We start from the raw sequence: 21752 nt of genomic DNA on the forward strand, positions 1-21752 counted from the left end.
TTGTTCTAGCTCTAAGTTTCCACCCTAGCTCCCTGAATTCCTGCCTTACATCCCTATCCCTTTTCCTAACTATGTCGTTGGTACCTATGTGGACCACGACTTGGGGCTGCTCCCCCTCCCCCTTAAGGATCCCGAAAACACGATCTGAGACCGCCTTGGCCCGGTTGAAACCCACATGCCTCCTCGCCAGTTCAGCTCCCAAGTCCTGGTAAATGCAAATCTCGCCATTCTCCCACTTGCTGCTCCGCTCCTTCTTTGCCCACCGCAGGACACGCTCCCTATCTGGAAAGCGGTGGAACCTTATCACCATCGCCCTCGGTAGTTCATTCGCCCTTGGCTTCCTGGCGAGGACCATTTGCACCCCATCCAGTTCCAAGGGCCGCGGGAAGGCCCCCGCGCCATTCAGCGTCCCCAGCATTGCAGTCAAATACGTGCTCGCGTCCGCCCCCTCCGCACCCTCAGGGAGGACCAGGTTCCGCAGATTGTGACTCCGAGACCTGTATTCGAGGTCATCCAGCCTCTCCTGCCATCTCTTGTGTAAGGCCTCGTGCACCTCCACCCTGACCGCCAGGCCCAGGATCTCATCCTCGTTCTCAGACACCTTCCTCTCCACCTCTTTGATCGCCTTCTCCTGTGCCTTCTGCACCTCCACCATCTTTTCCATGGAGGCCTTAATAGGGACCAGCATCACCGATTTTAGTTCATCAAAACAGCTCCTCAAGAAGTCCTGCTGCTCTCTGGCCCACTGGGCCCATGCTTCTTGATCTGCGGTGGCCGCCATTTTGTCCTCCCGGACCCGCTCTGTCTTCCTCCCCGCAATTGCTCATTTGATGGCTCCTGGTTCCCTCCATACAGCACCAGGGGGAACCTCTCCAGCGTCCGTTCCCACGCCGGTACCCGGCCTTCAAGTGCCGCCGCCGCCCCGTTTAACGGCCCAAAATCCCGATCCCGGCGGGAGCCATGTATACGACCTAGCTGGTCATGGCCGCTACCGGAAGTCTCGTAACATGGCTATTACTGAGAGGATAACTGCTGGATCTCATGTTGACTGGTATGAGTGAATGTTTCAGCGAAACAATGATGGGATATGCTCTCTATTCAAATCAACTAAAATATCAGTATTGTTCATCCTGGCATGCCACCCAGTGATTCATTAAAGTATTTTGATACTGAATGTGTTTTATTTGGTGAACGGATTTTGCTGCTTAGGCTGTTCACGGATCTGTTTAAGCTTGACTGCAGAAAATCCATTTTGATTTGAGCGTAACAATCAGCAGTACTGGAGAAAGGAGGGAGGGGGCGGCTGTGCAATGATGCACAAGAGATTGTATTATTGATCATGTCATTATTAGAAAACATTTCCATTTGAATGAAAATCGCTAATAAACGATTTACAAGTAGGCTTCAATGAAATTACTGTGAAAAGCCCCTAGTCGCCACATTCCAGCGCCTGTTCGGGGAGGCTGGTACGGGAATTGAACCATGCTGCTGGCCTGCCTTGGTCTGCTTTAAAAGCCAGCTATTTAGCCCAGTGCTAAACCAGCCCCATTTTGACATGTCCTTCATTACAGATGGAAAATATTAACAGCTAAACATAACATCTCAATTTGTTTATTATTTAAGTTACAGAATGTTCCAGTAAAATATGACACTGGCTTCTAATCATCAAAGAATAGTTTCCTGAAAACATGTTGTAACTATTTTACCCTGGCACCTTCTTGTTTGAAGTATGTCAAAAGAAGTCCTTTGTACAAGATTATAATATCAGTCTAGTGATCTTATAAACAGATTTGCTGGAACTCTACATTGGAATCCTGTAACTGTGACCAGGTGATTACACAATATAGTCATTCAGGGCAGCACGGTAGCATTGTGGATAGCACAATTGCTTCACAGCTCCAGGGTCCCAGGTTCGATTCTGGCTTGGGTCACTATCTGTGCGGAGTCTGCACATCCTCCCCGTGTGTGCGTGGGTTTTCTCCGGGTGCTCCGGTTTCCTCCCACAGTCCAAAGATGTGCAGGTTAGGTGGATTAGCCATGATAAATTGCCCTTAGTGTCCAAAATTGCCCTTAGTGTTGGGTGGGGTTATTGGGTTATGGGGATAGGGTGGAGGTGTTGACCTTGGGTAGGTGCTGTTTCCAAGAGCCGGTGCAGACTCGATGGGCCAAATGGCCTCCTTCTGCACTGTAAATTCTATGATTCACAAGGAAGAGGAGAGTGTGCAAAGGGGAGAAAGAGTATAATGCAGGGGTTGCAATTTTCAACTGTCTCTCGCCTGTTTCTCACTTGAAAATGGTAATCGACAGAGGAAAACAAGATAGGCATCTTGGGCACCTCTATGAAGACTGATTCAATTTTCAAGCAGGCCTTTAAACAGAGACTTAGAACACCTATCCAAACAGGCAGTGGGCTGCTTAATTATGCAACTTGCAGGATCCTATTGCTATTTCAATGTATAATGGCATGTACTGTGCCTGTTTGTACCAGGTGATGAGAAGCCCAACCTCTGGTTGTTGGAGACTGATCTAAAAACAACCTGTTTTTTTTGCAGGGGATATTCATGAGGGACCCATGAGGAGCAAGAGCAGGTGCCTGCTGTTCACCAGATAAATTCCAGTGAGGAATGAACCAAAACAATACTCCTGCCCCAGACGATTGCTTGGGGCTGTGGATGTACTGGTGCCTTTGCTCCTAGTTTGAGCTGGAGATAGGGAAGCTAGGTGGCTATGTCAACCTGGATCATTCAAGACTAGTACATCGCTTAAGGTTGGAGGTATTGAAGAATATTTAAAATCTGCTTCATTGCTGAGTTAAAAATACGTGTTATTTTTTTAAAGCTGCTTTTTGATTTTTAGTTTTAACAACAAAAGCCTGGAAAAGATTAAAAGGTAAAGACTGGAGATAAAAAAAAATTTCTCCTGGATCAGGATCATTGCATTTGCAGGGCTAGTTCCCAATAGTACTGGAGATGGAGCCTGCCAATATTTCTTCAGGGAAGGAATATCCATGAAGTTGAATGAGGGCAATTGTTGCAGCACAGCGAAGAGGACAGAAACTGTCAAATGCCACTGGCCTTAAATTTTGGATATAATTACAGTTTCCAATTACCCACCTCCACCCATTCCAACCCCTGCCTAGCCTCCAGATGCCAGTCCTTCTTCATCAACAGTGGTGAGTGAAGGAAGTTTTACAACTTAGGCTGCAGTCCTGCCATCATTTCCAGGTGTCAGAACAGACCCTAGGTGGGATGGGTGGGAAGGAAGATGGTGGAAATTTCTGACCGGTTGAAAGATTATTGGAGACATGTCCATTCTATTTTGTTTATGAAGCTTCTTTGAAGCCATCAAAACAAGTGGATTCCTGGAGGAAACACAAGGCTTTAGCAGTAAATCAAGTTCACTCTATAAGTTGTTGTCATTCTTCACTCAGCTAATTATACTGGGCAGTAATAATTACAGTAATGATGAGAGTGGCAACAATTCATCAATATGATCAAAATTTATGAAACAATAGCATTTATAATTAGCAAAACTACCAGTTATACCCCTTGAATGAATATAATGATCCCCATTATTTACCTGTTAAATGTCTTGAACTCAGCCAGATCTACCTTAGGTGTGAGCTCTGGCATTCTGGGATGTAAAGTTGAAAGAAGTTCTGGATCATCTGCAATGGCTTCTTCCCATGGTGTTTGGTATGATTTTGGTACAGCAGTTGCATTGAATTTTTCAGGTGGAATTTCCTTCAGAGGTCCAGTATATCCTATGTAGAAGGGCAACATAAGAATGCATGCATCGCATTTGTGAATCATGTCATGATTGGCACAGATAACCAGTGCAGAGCAGCCAAATGGTATTTGCTCCTCACAAATCAAGTCCCAATTTTTGATGGTCTGTCAAGTGCTGACCGCAAGTAGAACCAAGTTGCTTCCCTAATGGGAGAAGGGGCAAGTCATCAGGATGAGTCAAGTCATGCCTCTTTCATATGCCCCTTATAATCTTGTGTGCACTTATAAAATAGATCATCAAAAAGTTACAGCACAGAAGGAGCCACCCTGCCCCATCAGAGACCCTCCCCACACCAGTAACAGAGACACTCGCGTACCAGAGACACTCGCGTACCAGAGATCCTTGCATACCAGAGACCCCCCCATACCAGAGACCCCCCCATACCAGAGACCCCCCCATACCAGAGACCCCCCCACACCAAAGTCTCCCCCATACCAGAGACCCCCCCCATACCAGAGACCCCCCATACCAGAGATGCTTATAAACATTGCGGTTAGATTCACAGTAGGGTACTTGAGATCCATTCAAGCATGAAGGGAAATTAAATTAGTTAGTCCTGAAACCTGGCTGTCTGGAAGCTATTACCCTGTCAATTTCAGATGACTAAAAGCTTTTTCTATTTTAAAGTGAATAGAATCCTTGCAAATCAAAGTTGGTGTATCTGGTGCAGGTCCCTCTTATAGGGGTTTCTGCTGCGGTCTCTGTTATGGTGGTCTCTGGTGAGGGGGTCGGGTCACCATCGTACATTGGGGAGGGAGGGGTGTTGTGATCCAGCAAATCCCATAGTGGGGTGTGTGCCGGAATTGCAATGCAAGTGGGGAGCCAGCCGCTGGATCTCGCTATCACTCAAAATGGCAACACAATGACGGATTTTGAAAAGGAATCCCCTGTAATCCCTCCCATACATAAATTTACATGGCAATGGATAGTGAATCATCTCTGGGTGCCGTTCTGAGTGCAAGTGCAAATCAGAGGTGATTCATCTCTGGCAGGAGAACAAGTTTCCCAAGCGGAGAATCCAGCTCAGGATTTTTTTTCGTCCCCAGTTCTCCCACCTCTGAGAGATCCTGGCTGGGATCCTCCATTTAGGGGCTGGATTCTCCGATTTTGAGGCTATGTCCGGTAGATCTGTGATGTTTTGCGTGGGAAAAATCGGCGGCGCCCCAGCACCGATCCTCCGATCGGTGAGGGGCTATCAACTGCGCCATGTAAAACACCCGATCTTCAGAAAATAAACAGCCGGAGAATTGCTGGGTCTGTGGCCGCGCATGTGCACGGCGATGACTGCAGCGGTCGCATCGTACAACATGGTGTCGGCAGTGCGTGGACCCGAGCTGCCAGATAGTGCCCCCCCTGGACACCCCCTCATCGCCCCCGACTAGACCCCCAGCCCTCACCGAGGCCCCACTGCCATTCCCGCCCGACTGTGCAGCACTGGACACAGTCTGCAGCTGCTACGCCGGGTTCCCGACCGCTAAGACCACATGTCCTCCGCGTGGGCGGGAAGTCGGCCCATCGGGGGCAGAGCATCGGCTGACATCCTAACGCCATCAGTGCACACCGCGATTACGCTGTTTTGGAGTGGGTGGAGCATGCGCAACCTGCGTAAAATAGCCACCTACCCAATTTGGTCGTAAATATGGATTCTATGCTCGATCATCGATTACGAAATCGGCGTATTAAGAACATAAAAACATAAGAACTAGGAGCAGGAGTAGGCCATCTGGCCCCTCGAGCCTGCTCCGCCATTCAATGAGATCATGGCTGATCTTTTGTGGACTCAGCTCCACTTTCCGGCCCGAACACCATAACCCTTAATCCCTTTATTCTTCAAAAAACTATCTATCTTTACCTTAAAAACATGTAATGAAGGAGCCTCAACTGCTTCACTGGGCAAGGAATTCCATAGATTCACAACCCTTTGGGTGAAGAAGTTCCTCCTAAACTCAGTCCTAAATCTACTTCCCCTTATTTTGAGGCTATGCCCCCTAGTTCTGCTGTCACCCGCTAGTGGAAACAACCTGCCCGCATCTATCCTATCTATTCCCTTCATAATTTTAAATGTTTCTATAAGATCCCCCCTCATCCTTCTAAATTCCAACGAGTACAGTCCCAGTCTACTCAACCTCTCCTCATAATCCAACCCCTTCAGCTCTGGGATTAACCTAGTGAATCTCCTCTGCACACCCCCAGTGCCAGTACGTCCTTTCTCAAGTAAGGAGACCAAAACTGAACACAATACTCCAGGTGTGGCCTCACTAACACCCTATACAATTGCAACATAACCTCCCTAGTCTTAAACTCCATCCCTCTAGCAATGAAGGACAAAATTCCATTTGCCTTCTTAATCACCTGTTGCACCTGTAAACCAACCTCCTGTGACTCATGCACTAGCACACCCAAGTCTCTCTGCACAGCGGCATGCTTTAATATTTTATTGTTTAAATAATAATCCCGTTTGCTGTTATTCCTACCAAAATGGATAACCTCACATTTGTCAACATTGTATTCCATCTGCCAGACCCTAGCCCATTCACTTAACCTATCCAAATCCCTCTGCAGACTTCCAGTATCCTCTGCACTTTTTGCTTTACCACTCATCTTCGTGTCATCTGCAAACTTGGACACATTGCCCTTGGTCCCCAACTCCAAATCATCTATGTAAATTGTGAACAATTGTGGGCCCAACACGGATCCCTGAGGACACCACGAGCTACTGATTGCCAATCAGAGAAACAGCCATTAATCCCCACTCTTTGCTTTCTATTAATTAACCAATCCTCTATCCATGCTACTACTTTACCCTTAATGCCATGCATCTTTATCTTATGCAGCAACCTTTTGTGTGGCACCTTGTCAAAGGCTTTCTGGAAATCCAGATATACCACATCTATTGGCTCCCCGTTATCTACTGCACTGGTAATGTCCTCAAAAAATTCCACTAAATTAATTAGGCATGACCTGCCCTTTATGAACCCATGCTGCGTCTGCCCAATGGGACAATTTCTATCCAGGTGCCTCGCTATTTCTTCCTTGATGATAGATTCCAGCATCTTCCCTACTACCGAAGTTAAGCTCACTGGCCGATAATTTCCTGCTCTCTGCCTACCTCCTTTTTTAAACAGTGGTGTCACGTTTGCTAAATTCCAATCCACCGGGTCCACCCCAGAGTCTAGTGAATTTCGGTAAATTATCACTAGTGCATCTGCAATTTCCCTAGCCATCTCTTTTAGCACTCTGGGATGCATTCCATCAGGGCCAGGAGACTTGTCTACCTTTAGCCCCTTTAGCTTGCCCATCACTACCTCCTTAGTGATAACAATCCTCTCAAGGTCCTCACCTGTCATAGCCTCATTTCTATCAGTCGCTGGCATGTTATTTGTGTCTTCCACTGTGAAGACCGACCCAAAAAACCTGTTCAGTTCCTCAGCCACTTCCTCATTTCCCATTATTAAAACTCCCTTCTTATCCTCTAAAGGACCAATATTTACCTTAGCCACTCTTCTTTGTTTTATATATTTGTAAAAACTTTTACTGTCTGTTTTATATTCTGAGCAAGTTTACTCTCATACTCTATCTTACTCTTCTTTATAGCTTTTTTAAGTAGCTTTCTGTTGCCCCCTAAAGATTTCCCAGTCCTCTAATCTCCCAGCAATCTTTGCCACTTTATATGCTTTTTCCTTCAATTTGATACTCTCCCTTATTTCCTTAGATATCCACGGTCGATTTTCCCTCTTTCTACCGTCCTTCCTTTTTGTTGGTATAAACCTTTGCTGAGCACTGTGAAAAATCGCTTGGAAGGTTCTCCACTGTTCCTCAACTGTTCCACCATAAAGTCTTTGGTCCCAGTCTACCTTAGCTAGTTCTTCTCTCATCCCCTTGTAATCTTCTTTGTTTAAACACAAAACACTAGTATTTGATTTTACTTTCTCACCCTCCATCTGTATTTTAAATTCCACCATATTGTGATCGCTCCTTCCGAGAGGATCCCTAACTATGAGATCATGAATCAATCCTGTCTCATTACACAGGACAAGATCTAGGACCGCTTGTTCCCTCGTAGGTTCCAGAGAATCCTGCCCAAGGTGTTCCCACCGGGACTGAATAGCGTGCAATTCGGTTTTCCGTTAGGGGCGCAATTTGGTACGTGATTCAGAACATGCAAATGAGCCAGCGGTCTGTAGGTCTGAATTGATAGCAATACCAGACCCAGCGGGCAGTGTAACCGCTGGAGCCAGAATTTGCCTGAAGAGCCTGAAAGTTGCTGCTGTTTCTAATCTCTCCATTTACCACACACACACATTCCAACCATGAAGATGGCACAGAGATGACCCTGCACCTCTCTTTCCCGCCCCCACAATTTTGGAGTTTGAAGTGGTCCCATAGCTTGATGCCAATAAGGTGAAGAGAGACACCCTCTTCCCTTGGGTGGTCCATAGACTAAAGCCCACCCTCCTGAACAGTGCCTGGGAAGAGGTGGCAGAGGCAGTCAATGCTGGCTCCCTTACCAGGCGGGGACAACTCGTGATCCTGAGCAGGTGGATGTCACAAGTGGAGCCTCTGCACTGAGAGGGATAGAGAACCAGAAAGATTTCCAACGGCCACGGTGCAGGTGTCCTTTGTTTGGAGTGAATATGCTAATCACCTGCTTCCTCTGCAGTGGGGCAGCATTTCTGAGGAGTCCCACACTTGGAGGCCATTGATTGAGTTTGTGATTTCCATCCCCTTAATGATACAGCTGGGGTCTGAGGGTTTTACAGGGGTGGTTTGGGTGGGCTCCTACATCACCGGGGCTCTCTTAACATTCACAGGACCTAGTGAGCAGCCAGGAGCTTGTAAGTAGCACCAAAGGAATGCATTTAAATCCACATACTGCAGCAATCGCGGTCTGACCCAAGCCACCCTGATCCCAAGGGGGACTGCCCAAGTCCACAGATGTGGCACCAAGTCATTCCCTGCTACTGCTCCAGGCCTGGCAGCCACCCCCCAGCCAGTCCGACAGGTTTTGAGTGTTTTGCAGACGTTTTTTTTTATCTCCCACTCCCCCTTAACAACCTGGGAGCCCAGGTCCCACTTGTAAATACTTGCACCAATTTGCACCAAGAAACCTCTGGCTAAGAGAGGTGGAGCATCATGGTGGGGTGGAGCATGACATATCCAACCCGCTAATTATATTTAAATCCATGCAAGGACCAGCTAGTGTAACGCGCAAACTTCGATAACGCTGGCACCGATGGATGGAGCATGGCGACAAAATTGGAGCCGGGTGCAAATCATGATTTTTTTTTTCATTGCACGCTATTCTCCACCCAGACGAAATTCTCGCTGCCGGCATCGCAGAGCGAGGAATTCGGCCTCCTATGCTTTACCAGGTCCCAGTTAAAATAATGGAAACAAACAATAGGTTCCAGGATAAAGTGCAAGAGGTTAATGCTCCAGTAACAGCTGTTGCCACAGGCATGGGAAGTGAATCAGTCATTTAAAAATTACCTTACAATGGTTTATAGGTATATGAAAAATAAAAATAGTAGTGGAAAGTGAAGAACAAAGTTAATGCCAACAACACAAAAGAGAACCAGAGAAAGAAAAATAATCTAAAGCATCCAGTAACAGCAAAACATATGAAAGATAAAAAGCAGTAAAATGTATTGAAAATTAGGAGATTAGTTGTGTAAAAGGAAATAAGAGTTAAATCTTGTAATTGAGAAATCTTGTAATTGAGAAAACTTCTATGCAAACAAGTGAAAAACTTGGGTGGAATTTTGGCATTTTTTTGGCAAAATGTCAACTTGGGTTGGAAAAGCGGCATGTAGCTCACCAGCTGCACTGCTGGCATTTCGCGCCATATTTTAAAGGGCGCTACAATATAAAATAATATAGAAAAAGGAATATACTACACGGACACCGAACCACGCCCCACAGATCCTCCAGCCTCCCATCACCGAACTCCCTCGGCACCCCACCTGCCCAACCACAGAACCCGTCCAGCAGCGTTAAGGGAAATATCAGGGTCAGTTGTGCCCATGTACTGCCCAGGCATGACCCTCTCCCCAGGAGCTGTACTCAACTGTACAAACTGGCGAGTTCTGTTTGCTAGGTACATGTTGTGGGGGACCTACCTATGGTGATTCATGTTGGTATTCCCTCAAGCCAATCTGAATGGGCAGTCCAACATGGGGTGACAATCAGACGTAAACACCAATATGCATTTACAAACAGATGTAAATGGGGAGCATAGCTTTTTAAAGTCAGATCCCCTTCAGTCATTGGCAGGGGTAAGGACAATCGAGCAGGGAACTCCTGCCAGCGTAAAAGCCATTTGGGTCTCCTGCTCGATTCTCTGCTCCCTCCGCTATTCCCGCCCTCTCCCCTTTGGTGTTATTTCTATACCAGGTGTATTCCCACTTGTATGAATAAATTTCCGAATGAATAGAAGAAAATGCAGAGGAAAGCGGCGACATATTGAAAAAGTATTTTAATAATATGAAAACACAGTTGTGACTTGTCAACAAATCTTCTGAAAGTCTTTACTACCAGAAAACACAAATCAGTGTAAAATAAACTAATTTAATGAGTATCACTACCTGGTAATATGTAAAAACCTGTTAAATTTCCCTTTACATCTGTTTTTTGCCAAGTGGTTTTTAAGTGCAACAGCAAGTGTGGGAAGACAAATATCTTGTATTATGTGGAATGTCCAGGGTTGAATAGGCTATCAGTGCTATCTTATACACTTAAAATGCTGTACCTAAGCTGCAGTTCAAAACTACAGTTTATGTGGTGTGGCCTCAACTGTTATACCTCTTACCTGGAGCAATAGAATCTGGATTTGATGGTGTCCTTGGATCAGGAGTATTTGGAGGAGTTTTTGGGGTGTTTTGTTGACCACTTTGCAGTTCATTCCTTGTGTCTTTGCAATTTTCTGTTCCATCATCACACTGTGTTACGGATGTTGTATAGCTCTGGAAAAGATTCAGCAAAACTAGGGTACATTTGTTATAATGCACTGAGTATATGCTAATCTTTTATTTAGACATTTTCTCAGGCACCAATTGATTTTCAATTTAATCAAAATAAATTATGTTTATTTAATAGAGATAATCTAATCAAAACAAAGTTAGTCCTGATTTTTTGGAATGGCTTTGAAAATGGTAGTAAATGTTGGCGAGGGACATTTTTTCAACAATCCCAGATTTCTAAAATGACCGAGGATAAATTAATTTACCAAGGTTTCTCGAAAGGTAGCCAAAGCAAAAGTGATTATTCCCATGATGATTCAACTAAACTATTGCAAAGTATTTTACAATTATATCCCACTTTTGGAGTAAATAAAGAAGATAAAAATGGGTTTCATACTGGATGACTTATTTATCTAGCAGACATCGCCTCAAAAATTACAAACCTACTAACACTTCAACGTTGATTAAACCAATAGTCTTATTGACATAACCAAAGTTCAAGCAGTGTGTCAGTCTCTATGAATGTAGAAACACTCAATGAACCAACTGTTTCGATCTCAGAGAATGAACCTTTTAGCATTTTTCATTAACTGGCACTAAGTCCAATTATTTCCGATTCCTATCTCTTCTGGTTGCCCCTTCATTCGCCTTCTAGTCCCTTGTTTTTTTAAAATATGTGCACATTACTGGCTAGGCCAGCATTCATTGCCATTCCTAATTGTCCTTGAGAAGGTCGCAGTGAGCTGCTTGAATTGTTGCAGTCCTTATGGTGTAGTTATACTGCGGCACTGTTGGGGAAGGAGTGCCAGGACTTTAGCCCAATGACACTAAAGGAACGGTGATGTTTTTCCAAGTCAGGATGGTGAATGGCGTGGAGGGGAACCTCCAGGTGGTACTGTTCCCATGTGTCTGTTGTCCTTGTCCTTCTATACAATAGCATTTGGAATGGGCTGCCTAAGTGCAGTGCATCTTGTAGATGGTATACACTGCAGCCACTGTTTGTTGGTGGTGGAGGAAGAGAATGTTTGCAGGTGGGGTACCAATAAAGTCAGCTCCTTTGTCTTTGATGTCAAGCTGGAGTGTTGTTAGAGCTGGACTCATCGATGCAAGAGTATTCCATCATATTCCTGACTTGCGCCTGGTAGGTGGCTTTGGGGAATTCAGGAGGTGGCCTGCTCTTGTAGCCACAGAGGGCGATTACAGTCTGTGTTCGCCATCAGAGAGAATGGCGAGGCAGGTGAAAAATCCTGACAGTATCAAGAAACACGATTCTCCCAGAGAGATGGCGTCTCCCGATTTTCCCTGTCTCTCCCAGGTGATGGCACAAGGTTCACACCCTCAAATGGTGAGAACCTCATTTAAAGGATTTCAATAAATTTTAATATCATTAGCCAGCACCCCTGCCGCATGATACTGCCCCTCACTGAACATTCAAACCTCGCCGACGCAATGTCACGTCTGCAGGTTTGCAACAGGTTTTAAAAGAAAAGATTCCATTGAGGGGATCCCTCCAGAGGCTAAAAGGAAAGTATAGCCCCTATCCAGCAGAGGGCAGCAGAGCGGCAATGCTGATTGGCTGTTGTGGGGAGTGAATTGTGGAAAGCTGCTGTCGGGTTAGTTTCTAGAACTAATATATTTCAGGCAGTGGCTAAACCCGAGTCACTACACAGGTAGTGTCTCCCACCCATCCTCCTCCTCAAACCAAAAAAAAAAGATTGTGTGGTGTGTTGTTGAGGTAAGCTTTTCTTTCCTTTTCCTCTCTCCACCCTTCCACCCACCTCTAACCTGCAGGGAGTGTGAAAATCAGGTGAGCTTTCTTTTTCTCTCTGTAATTATCAAGTGGACAAATGGAAGGTGTGGCAGAGAGGGCAGTGCAATGTTCCTCCTGCAGGATGTCCGAGGTGAGGGACACTGTCAGTGGCCCTGCTGAGTTCACCTGCGGGAAGTGCACCCATCTCCAGCTCCTCAAAGACCATGTTAGGGAACTGGAGCTGGAGCTGGATGAACCGAGGATCATTCGGGAGGCAGAGTCGGTTATAGATAGAAGCTATGAGGATATAGTTACTCCTAAGCATGAAGGTAGCTGGGTAACGTTTAAAAGGAGGGGGAAGAAGCAGTCAGTGCAGGGATTCCCTGCGGTTGTTCCCCTCAATAACAGGTATACCATTTTGGATACTGTTGGGGGGGGGGGGGGGGGGGGTGGGGGGGACCTGCCAGAGGTAAGCCACAGTGTCCAGTTCCCTATGGCTCAGAACGGAAGGGGGAGAACAGGAGAGTATTAGTTATTGCCGACTATAGTTAGAGGTACAGGTAGACGCTTCTGTGGCAATGTTACAGGCTCACGGTTGATGTGTTACCTCCCAGCTGCCAAGGTCCGTGACGTCTCTGATCGTGTTTTCAGGATCCTTAAGGGGGAGGGGGAGCAGCCACAAGTCGTGGTACACATCGGTACCAACAACATGGGTAGGAAAAGGGACGGGGATGTAAAACAGGAATTCAGGGAGCTAGGGTGGAAGCTGAGAACCAGGACAGACCACGTTGTCATCTCTGGTTTGCTTCCAGTGCCACGTGCTAGCGAGGAGAGGAACAGGGAGAGAGTGCAGTTTAACACGTGGCTACAGGGATGGTGTGGGAGGTGGGGTTTCAGTTACTTGGATAATTGGAGCACATTCTGGGGAAGGTGGGACCTGCACAAACAGGATGGATTACACCTGAACCAGAGGGGCACCAATATCCTGGGAGGGAAATTTGCTACAGCTCTTCGGAGGGGTTTAAACTAATTTGACAGGGGGATGGGAAACTGATTTGTAGTCCAGGAGATAGCGTTGCGGGAGTTCAGGAAGTTGAGGCTAGTGCAGTACTGAGAAAGGTACCAGGGTCACAAAAGTGGACCTGCCGGCATGTAGGTGGTTTGAAGTGTGTCTACTTCCATGCGAGGAGCATCAGGAATAAGGTTGGTGAGCTTGAAGCATGGATTGGTACCTGGGACTACGATGTTGTGGCCATTACGGAGACGTGGATGGAACAGGGGCAGGAATAGTTGTTGGAGGTTCCGGGGTTTAGATGTTTCAGTAAGATTAGGGAAGGTGGTAAAATAGGTGGAGGAGTAGCATGGTTAATCAAGGTTAGTATAATGGCTGCAGAAAGGCAGTTTGAGGAGGATCTGTCTACTGAGGTAGTGTGGGCTGAAGTGACCACAATTCGGTGACTTTCACTATAGCAATGGAGAGGGATAGGGACATACAGCAGGGCAAGGTTTATAACTGGGGGAAAGGTAATTATGATGCGATTAGGCAAGAATTGGGGAGCATAAGATGGAAACAGGAATTGTCAGGGATAGGTAAAATTGAGATGTGGAGCTTGTTCAAGGAGCAAATGCTGCGTGTCCTTGATACGTATGTTCCTGTCACGCAGGCAGGAAATGGTTGATTGAGGGAACCATGGTTTACAAAAGAGGTTGAATGTCTTGACAAGAGGAAGACGGAGGCTAATGTAAGGATGAGAAAAGAAGGTTCCGTTAGGGCACTTGGGGGATACAAGATAGCTAGGAAGGAGCTCAAGAAAGGGCTTAGGAGAGCTAGGAGGGTGCATGAGGAGTCCTTGGTGGGTAGGATCAAGGAAAACCCCAAGGCATTTTACACTAATGTGAGGAATAAAAGAATGACCAGGGTGAAGTTAGGGCTGGTCAAGGATAATAGTGGGAACGTGTGCATGGAGTCTGAAGACATAGGAGAGGCCTTAAATGAATATTTTTCTTCAGTGTTCACAAAGGAGAGGGGCCATGTTGTTGAGGAGGATAGTGCGATACAGGCTGGTAGGCTGGACAAGGTAGATATTCGGAAGGAAGTTGTGTTAGAAATTTTGAGAAGCCCGAGGATAGATAAGTCCCCTGGCCTGATGGGATATATCCTAGGATTCTTTGGGAGGCGAGGGATGAGATTGCAGAGCCTCTGGCTTTGATCTTTATGTCCTCACTATCTGCAGGAATAGTTCCATAAGACTGGAGAGAGGCGAATGTTGTCCCCTTGTTCAAGAATGGGAATAGGTATAACCCTGGGAATTATAGGCCGAGTAGTCTCACTTCGGTCATTGGTAACTTATTGGAAAGGGTCCTGAGGGATAGGATTTCTGATCATTTGGAAAGATACAGCTTAATCTCGGATAGTCAACACGGATTTGTGAGAGGTAAGTCTTGCCTCACAAGTTTGATTGGATTCCTTGAGGAGGTAACTAAGTACATAGATGAAGGTAGAGCAGGTGATGTCGTATACATAGATTTTAGTAAGGCATTTGATAAGGGGCCCCATGGTGCTTTGTTTAGAAGGTGGTTGATACGGGGCGGGGGGGGCGGGCGCGAGGGGGGCCTTTAAGCCAGCACTACCCTTCGGGGGACTGGGTTCTTTCTGAAGTGAGTGTGTCTGCTTGGCTTTATGGTTATGCTAATGATTTTGGAGAGCTGATGTTTACTTACTGGGGAATGCGATCTTACTGGGGAATGTGAGGGGCCCGAACAATAGGGTGATAGTCTGACCGGCACCAGGGGCGGGGGTTATTGGGGTCAGCATGGATCAGCTGACTCTCGGGAGCGTGGTGGGAAGTGACTTAGGGTTGAGTTGGTGTTTGATTTGGGAGATTAGGTTTTGGTGTTCGGGGGTGGGGGGGGAGGGGGGAATGGCTGCTCTGCGGGCAAGGGGGGAGGGGGTGGTAGGCCCCCGTCCAGGCTGATTACTTGGAACGTGAGAGGTCTGAACGGGCCAGTGAAGAGAGCACGCGTGTTCGCGCATTTAAAGGGACTAAAGGCTCCAGGAGACACATCTGAAGGTCACAGACCAGATCAGATTAAGGAAGGGTTGGGTCGGTCAGGTGTTAAACTCAGGGCTGGACTCGAAAACCGGGTCTAGCAATTCTGATCAGCAAGCGAGTGGCATTTGAGGCTGGAAGAATAGTGGCTGATAAAGGGGTAGGTATATCATGGTGAGTGGGAAGCTGGAGGGAGTCCGAGTGGTGCTCGTGAATGTCTATGCCCCGAATTGGGACGATGTGGATTTTTTGAGGCGTGTGTTAGGCAAAATCCCGGACCTGGAGTCACACTACTTTAATACGGTCATCGAATCTGAATTGGATCGTTCAAAATCCAGCACAGGGAAGAGGCCGGCAGTGGCAAGGGAGCTGAAGGGCTTCATGGAACAGATGGGGGGGCATAAGCCCCTGGAGGTTTACACAGCCGAGGGTAGAGAAGTTTTCCTTCTTCTCCCACGTCCACAAAGTTTAGTCCCGTATTGATTTTTTTGTTCTGGGCAAGGCATTGATCCCAAAGGTGACGGGGACGGAATACTTGACGATTACAGTTTCAGATCATGCCCCGCACTGGGTAGATTTGCGGCTTGGGGAGGAGACAGGGCAGCGTCTGCTGTGGAGACTGGACGTGGGGTTGTTAGTGGATGAGGTGGTTTGCAGGGGGGTGAATAAGAGTATCCAGAACTATTTGGAAACAAACAACAGGGGAGAGGTTTTGGCAGCGACGGTCTTGGAAGCCCTGAAGGCAGTTATTAGAGGGGAACTTATACCGATCCGGTCCCAGAGAGAAAAGAGGGTAAGGGCAGAGAGGGAGAGATTGGTGGATAGGAAATATGCGGAGGCCCTGGACGCGGAACTCCTGAGTGGCGCAAGCTTCAGGCGGAGTTTGAATTTTTGACCACAGGTAAAGCGGTAGAACAGTTGAGGGAGGCTAAGGGGGCGGTGTATGAATATGGGGAGAAGGCGAGCAGAATGCTGGCGCACCAGCTGAGGAAGAGAGAGACGGCAAGGGAGATTGTGTGAGTAAAGAATAAGGAGGGTAACTTGGTCTCAGACCCGGAGGGGGTGAATGAAATTTTTAAGGAATTCTACAGCAAACTATATGGGCACGATTTTCCGCAAATGCGGCGAGTCGTAAAGGCTGCCGTGAAACTGGCCGTGTTTCACGGCAGCCTCCGCGCCCCCTCCCAGGACCCGATTCTCCCCCCTGGGCGGGGCTAGCAGTGGGACCCCGTGAAGCATGGCATCGCGGGCTTAGCGACCGTCGCTAAGTACACGCGCCAAGCGTCACGCCGGCTGACGCGCACGATGACATCAGCCGCTCATGCGCGGGTTGGACGGCTCCAACCCGCGCATGCGCGGATGATGTCATCACGCAGACGCGTCAAACCCGCGCATGCGCGGGCCGTCATGCTCCTCAGCCGCCCTGTGGACTGATCCTGCGGGGCGGCGGAAGAACAAATAGTGCGCGGGTATCGGACCCGCTGCCCACCGATCGCAGGCCCATGCCACCCTTGGCACGGCCGCACTACGGCCGTGCCAATCGGTGCCATGGTTGTCCGGGATGGGCACTTTGCGGCCGTTTTCATGAACGGTGAGAGCAGGTGTGATCGCGTTCGTGAAAACGGTCATAAAGGCCTGGGAACTCGGCCCATCGGCCTGGGGAGAATCGCTGTTCGCCGTAGAAAACGAGCAGCGATTCGTGTCGTGGGGCGGCCGTGGGGTGGGGGGGGGGGGGGGGGGGCAGAATAGCAGGAGGGTGTGAAAATTGTCGGGAAGGCCCTCCCGCTATTCTCCGACCCGTCGTGGGCAGCGGAGAATCGCGCCCTATGAGTCGGAACCCCCGGCGGGTGCAGAACGGATGAGGCAATTTCTGGACCAGTTGAGGTTCCCGGGGGTTGAGGAGGGTCTGGTGGAGGGCTGGGGGCACCGATCGAGATAGAAGAAATTATTAAGGGGCTGGAGACCATGCAGTCGGACAAAGCTCCGGGGCCGGATGGCTTATCAGTGGAATTTTGTTTTTAAAAATTCTGAGGTGTTGAGCCCACTATTGATGGGCTCCTTTAATGAGGTGAGAGAGAAGAGAATCATCCCCCCACAATGTCACAGGTCTCACTCATTCTGAAACGGGATGAGGACCCTGAACAGGGTGGGTCTCAGAGGCCAATCTCGTTACTAAATGTGGATGCCAAGCTATTGGCTAAGATCTTGGCCACAAGGATAGAGGATTGTTTCCCGGGGTGATAGGGGAAGACCAGACTGGATTTATGAAGGGCAGGCAACTTAATGCCAATGTGCGGAGGCTTTTAAATATTGTTATGATGCCCTCGGAAAGAGAGAAAGCAGAGGTTGTGGCAACGATGGATGTAGAGATAGCTTTTGATCGGGTGGAGTGGGAGTACCTGTGGGAGGCGCTAGACAGTTTTGGGTTTGCTTAGAGCTTTATCCGGTGGATGTGTTTGCTGTACCAGGCGCCTATGGCAAGCGTGCGAACAAACCGGCTTAGGTCAGAGTATTTTAAATTGCACCGGGGGACGAGGCAAGGGTGCCCCTTTCCCCGTTATTATTTGCTCTAGCCATTGAGCCGCTGGCCATTGCACTGAGAGCTTCAAAGAACTGGCAGGGGCTGGTCCGCGCGGAGGGGGGGGGGGGGGGTTGGAGCACCAGGTCTCGCTCTACGCGGATGACCTCCTCCTGTATATTTCGGACACACTGGAGGGGATGGGGGAGGTCATGCGGATCTTAAGGGAATGTGGCAGTTTCTCGGGGTAAAAATTGAACGTGGGGAAGAGTGAGCTGTTTGTGATCCAGGCTAAAGGACAGGAGAAGAGACTGAGGGAGCTGCCACTGAGGAGGGTAGAGAAGAGCTTTTGTTACCTGGGTATACAGGTGGCCCGGAAGTGGGATTTGTTGCATAAACTTAATCTGACCCAGCTGGTGGAACAAATGGAAAGGGACTTTAAAAGGTGGGACATGCTCCCGCTGTCACTGGCAGGGAGGGTACAGACCGTGAATATGATGGTCCTCCCCAGGTTTCTGTTTGTATTTCAGTGCCTTCACACCTTCATCCCTAAGGCCTTTTCCAAGCAGGTTAATAAGATCACCTCGGGATTTGTGTGGGCGAACAAGACCCCGCGAGTGAAGAGAGTGCTGCTGGAACGCAGTTGGGGGGAGGATGGGCTGGCGCTGCCGAACGTTTGCAACTACTACTGGGCGGCCAACATTGCCATGATCAGGAAGTGGGTATTGGGGGAGGGGTGGGCATGGGAATGGTTGGAGGCGGCGTCATGCAAAGGCACCAGTTTAGGAGCGCTGGTAACGGCACCTCTGCTGTTCTCGCCGGCTCGTTACTCCACAATTCCGGTGGTGGTGGCGACACTGAAGATCTGGGGGCATTGGAGGAGACACAAGAGGGTGGAGAGAGCGTCGGTATGGACCCCGGTATGTAACAACCACAAGTTCCTGCCGGGTAGGATGGAAGGTGGTTTCCAGAGCTGGCAGAGGACGGGTAATAGAAGGATGGGTGACCTGTTTATAGATGGGAGCTTTCCCAGTCTGCAGGCGCTGGAGTACAAGTTTAAATTACCACCAGGGAACGGCTTTAGGTAATTTACAAGTGCGAATCTTCCTGAGAAAGCAGTTGGTGGTCTTCCCGCTGGGATACAGGACAGTGTAGTGTCCGGTACCTGGGTGGGGGTGGGGAAGGTGTCGGATATCTACCAGGAGCTGTTGGAGGCAGAGGAAACCCCGTGGAGGAGCTTAAAGGCAAGTGGGAGGAGGAGTTAGGAGGGGGGTTAGAGCCGGGACAATGGGCGGAAGCCCTAAGTGGGGTCAATTCTTCCTCATCATGTGCCAGGCTCAGTCTCATACAGTTTAAAGTGGTGCACCGGGCACACATGACGGCGGCGAGCATGAGCAGGTTTTTCAGGGTCAAAGACAGATGTGCGAGGTGTGCACAAACCATGTCCATATGTTTTGGGCGTGTCCGAAGCTGGAGGAGTTCTGGCAGGGGTTTGCCAGGGCAATGTCCAAGGTGCTAGGAGCACGGGTGGTGCTGAATCGAGAGGTGGCGATCTTTGGAGTGTCGGAAGACCCAGGAGTTCAGGGAGTGAAAGAGGCCGACGTTCTGGCCTTTGCCTCCCTGGTAGCTCGGAGACAGATCCTGTTATTGTGGAGGGACTCGAAGCCCCCGAGTGTAGAGACCTGGGTTAGTGACATGGCTTGGTTTCACAGCCTTGAGAAAATAAAGATTGCCTTAAGAGAATCAATGTTAGTGTTCTCCCGGAGGTGGCAGTCGTTCGTCAACTTTCTTGAGGAAATTTAACATAAAATGTCGGCAGTAGCAGCTTCAAGGGGTGGTGGTGGGGGAGAGTTAGTGTGTTTGTTTGGTTTTTGTTATTTTCAGTGGTCTGTGAAGACAGAGCCATTCGGGGAAATGTCTGTTTTTGCACTATGTTAATGTTTAACGCCTATTGTTCTTTTTCTGTTTTTGTTATAACATTTTACAAATATTTCAATAAAAATATTTTTTTAAAAAGAGGATGACAGGTGACTTAATTGAGGTGTATAAGATGATGAGAGGGATAGATAGAGTGGACGTTCAGTGACACTTTCCTCAGGTGGATGTAGCTGTTACAAGGGGGCATAACTATAAGGTTCATGGTGGAAGATAGAGGAGGGATGTCAGAGGTAGGTTCCTTACTCAGAGAGTGGTTGGGGCGTGGAATTCGCTCCCAGCTATGGTGGTGGAGTTGGACACTTTAGGAACTTTCAAGCAGTTATTGGATAGGCATATGGAGTGCACTAGAATGATTGGGAGCAGGTTGATTTGATCTTAGTTTCAGACAGGTTAGGCACAAAGGCCTCGGAGGCCAAAGGCCTGTACTGTGCTGTACAGTTCTATGTTCTATGATAGACCAGGAATTTCACCCTGACACAGTTTGTCACTGCCAGGTTGGCACAGTTGAAAAAAAAAAGTTCCAACCTGGAGGTGGCAACCTGTTCTAAGGGTGGCAACCAGTTCTAAGGGTGGCAACCAGTGCTGGAGGAAGTGAAGGGGTAGACCCTCGTGGGGGCACCATGGGCATAGAGGCTCTCCCGTTGTGTGTGGTAGGGGCAGGTGGGGATGGTAGAGATCGGGCTGAGAGAGGGAACTTGCAGGTACGGGGGAGGAGCAGGCACTGAGGGGAGGAAATGCTGGTAACACTCCTGTGGTGCGGTGGAGAGACCTTTGATCATCCTGGGGTGTTGGGAGGAGCCCCTGCTACCTCCATGGCAACGGTGAAGAGTTTCACTTCAGTACTGACCAGGACACCCTTTAAAGATGACATCGCAATCTCTGCGGGGCCGAGTGCTGGCTCTCCCAGGCCACACCCCGCCAGAGTGATGGCATAAACCACGACCACTAATTTTTTTACTCAGATAGGCTCAAGGTCTGGAGAGAAAACTGGACTGTGCAGCTGGAAAGCTACACGTTGGTTTTCAGTCTGCGTCTGACACTGAAAAAATATGGTAATATTCCGCCTACAGTATTTATAGGGTTAGTCCAGTTCAGTTTCTGGTCAATGGTAATCCCTAGGGGGATTTAGCAATGATAAAGTCATTATGTTATCTCTGCCATTTCAAAACTGGGCCCAATTCAGCCCCATTTGATAATTTTGCTCATAAAAATATGCTGAATTAGTCTTGGTAAAGTCATTAAACATCAAGGGAGGTTGGTTGGATTCTCTCTTGGCGGAGATGATCATTGCCTAGCACATGTGTGGCACAAATGTTGCTTACTATTTGTCAGCCAAGCCTGCATATTGTCCAGGTCTTTCTCTATTTGGACATGGACTGCTTCAGTGTCTGAGGAGTTGCGAATGGTGCAGAACATTGTGCGATCATCAGCGAACATCCCACTTCTGGCCTTGTGATGGAAGGAAACTCATTGATGAAGCAGCTTAAGATGGTTGGGCGTTGCACAAGACCCTGAGGCCTGAGGAACTGTTTTCTTTGTGACTGAGTATATGTTCAGTCTATACCTATTCCTGAGACTGGTGAATTTAAACCCAAGACTAATTCAGCATATTTTTATGAGCAAAATTATCAAATGGGGCTGAATTGGGCCCAGTTTTGAAATGGCAGAGATAACAGAATGAAAGTGAACATATTTCATCATTATTAATAAAGCCCCATGGTCCATTTTCAAATACGTGATTGGTGTTT

At 48.0% G+C, this 21752-nt stretch overlaps 1 protein-coding gene across 2 annotated transcripts in view; it reads right to left on the bottom strand.

The window, feature by feature from the left end:
- myoz2b (myozenin 2b) overlaps positions 1–21752 on the bottom strand; it is a 59214-nt gene that overhangs the window by 22954 nt on the left and 14508 nt on the right. For both annotated transcript variants that reach the window (XM_038791850.1, XM_038791851.1), the window contains exons 4-5: positions 10598–10751; positions 3580–3763 (exon numbers count right to left, since the gene is read on the bottom strand). In XM_038791850.1, the coding sequence (XP_038647778.1) occupies positions 3580–3763; positions 10598–10751 (338 nt within the window). The remainder of the gene's footprint in view (positions 1–3579; positions 3764–10597; positions 10752–21752) is intronic.

Source organism: Scyliorhinus canicula, chromosome 3 (genome assembly GCF_902713615.1).
Source record: "Scyliorhinus canicula chromosome 3, sScyCan1.1, whole genome shotgun sequence".
Lineage (NCBI taxonomy): Eukaryota > Metazoa > Chordata > Chondrichthyes > Carcharhiniformes > Scyliorhinidae > Scyliorhinus > Scyliorhinus canicula.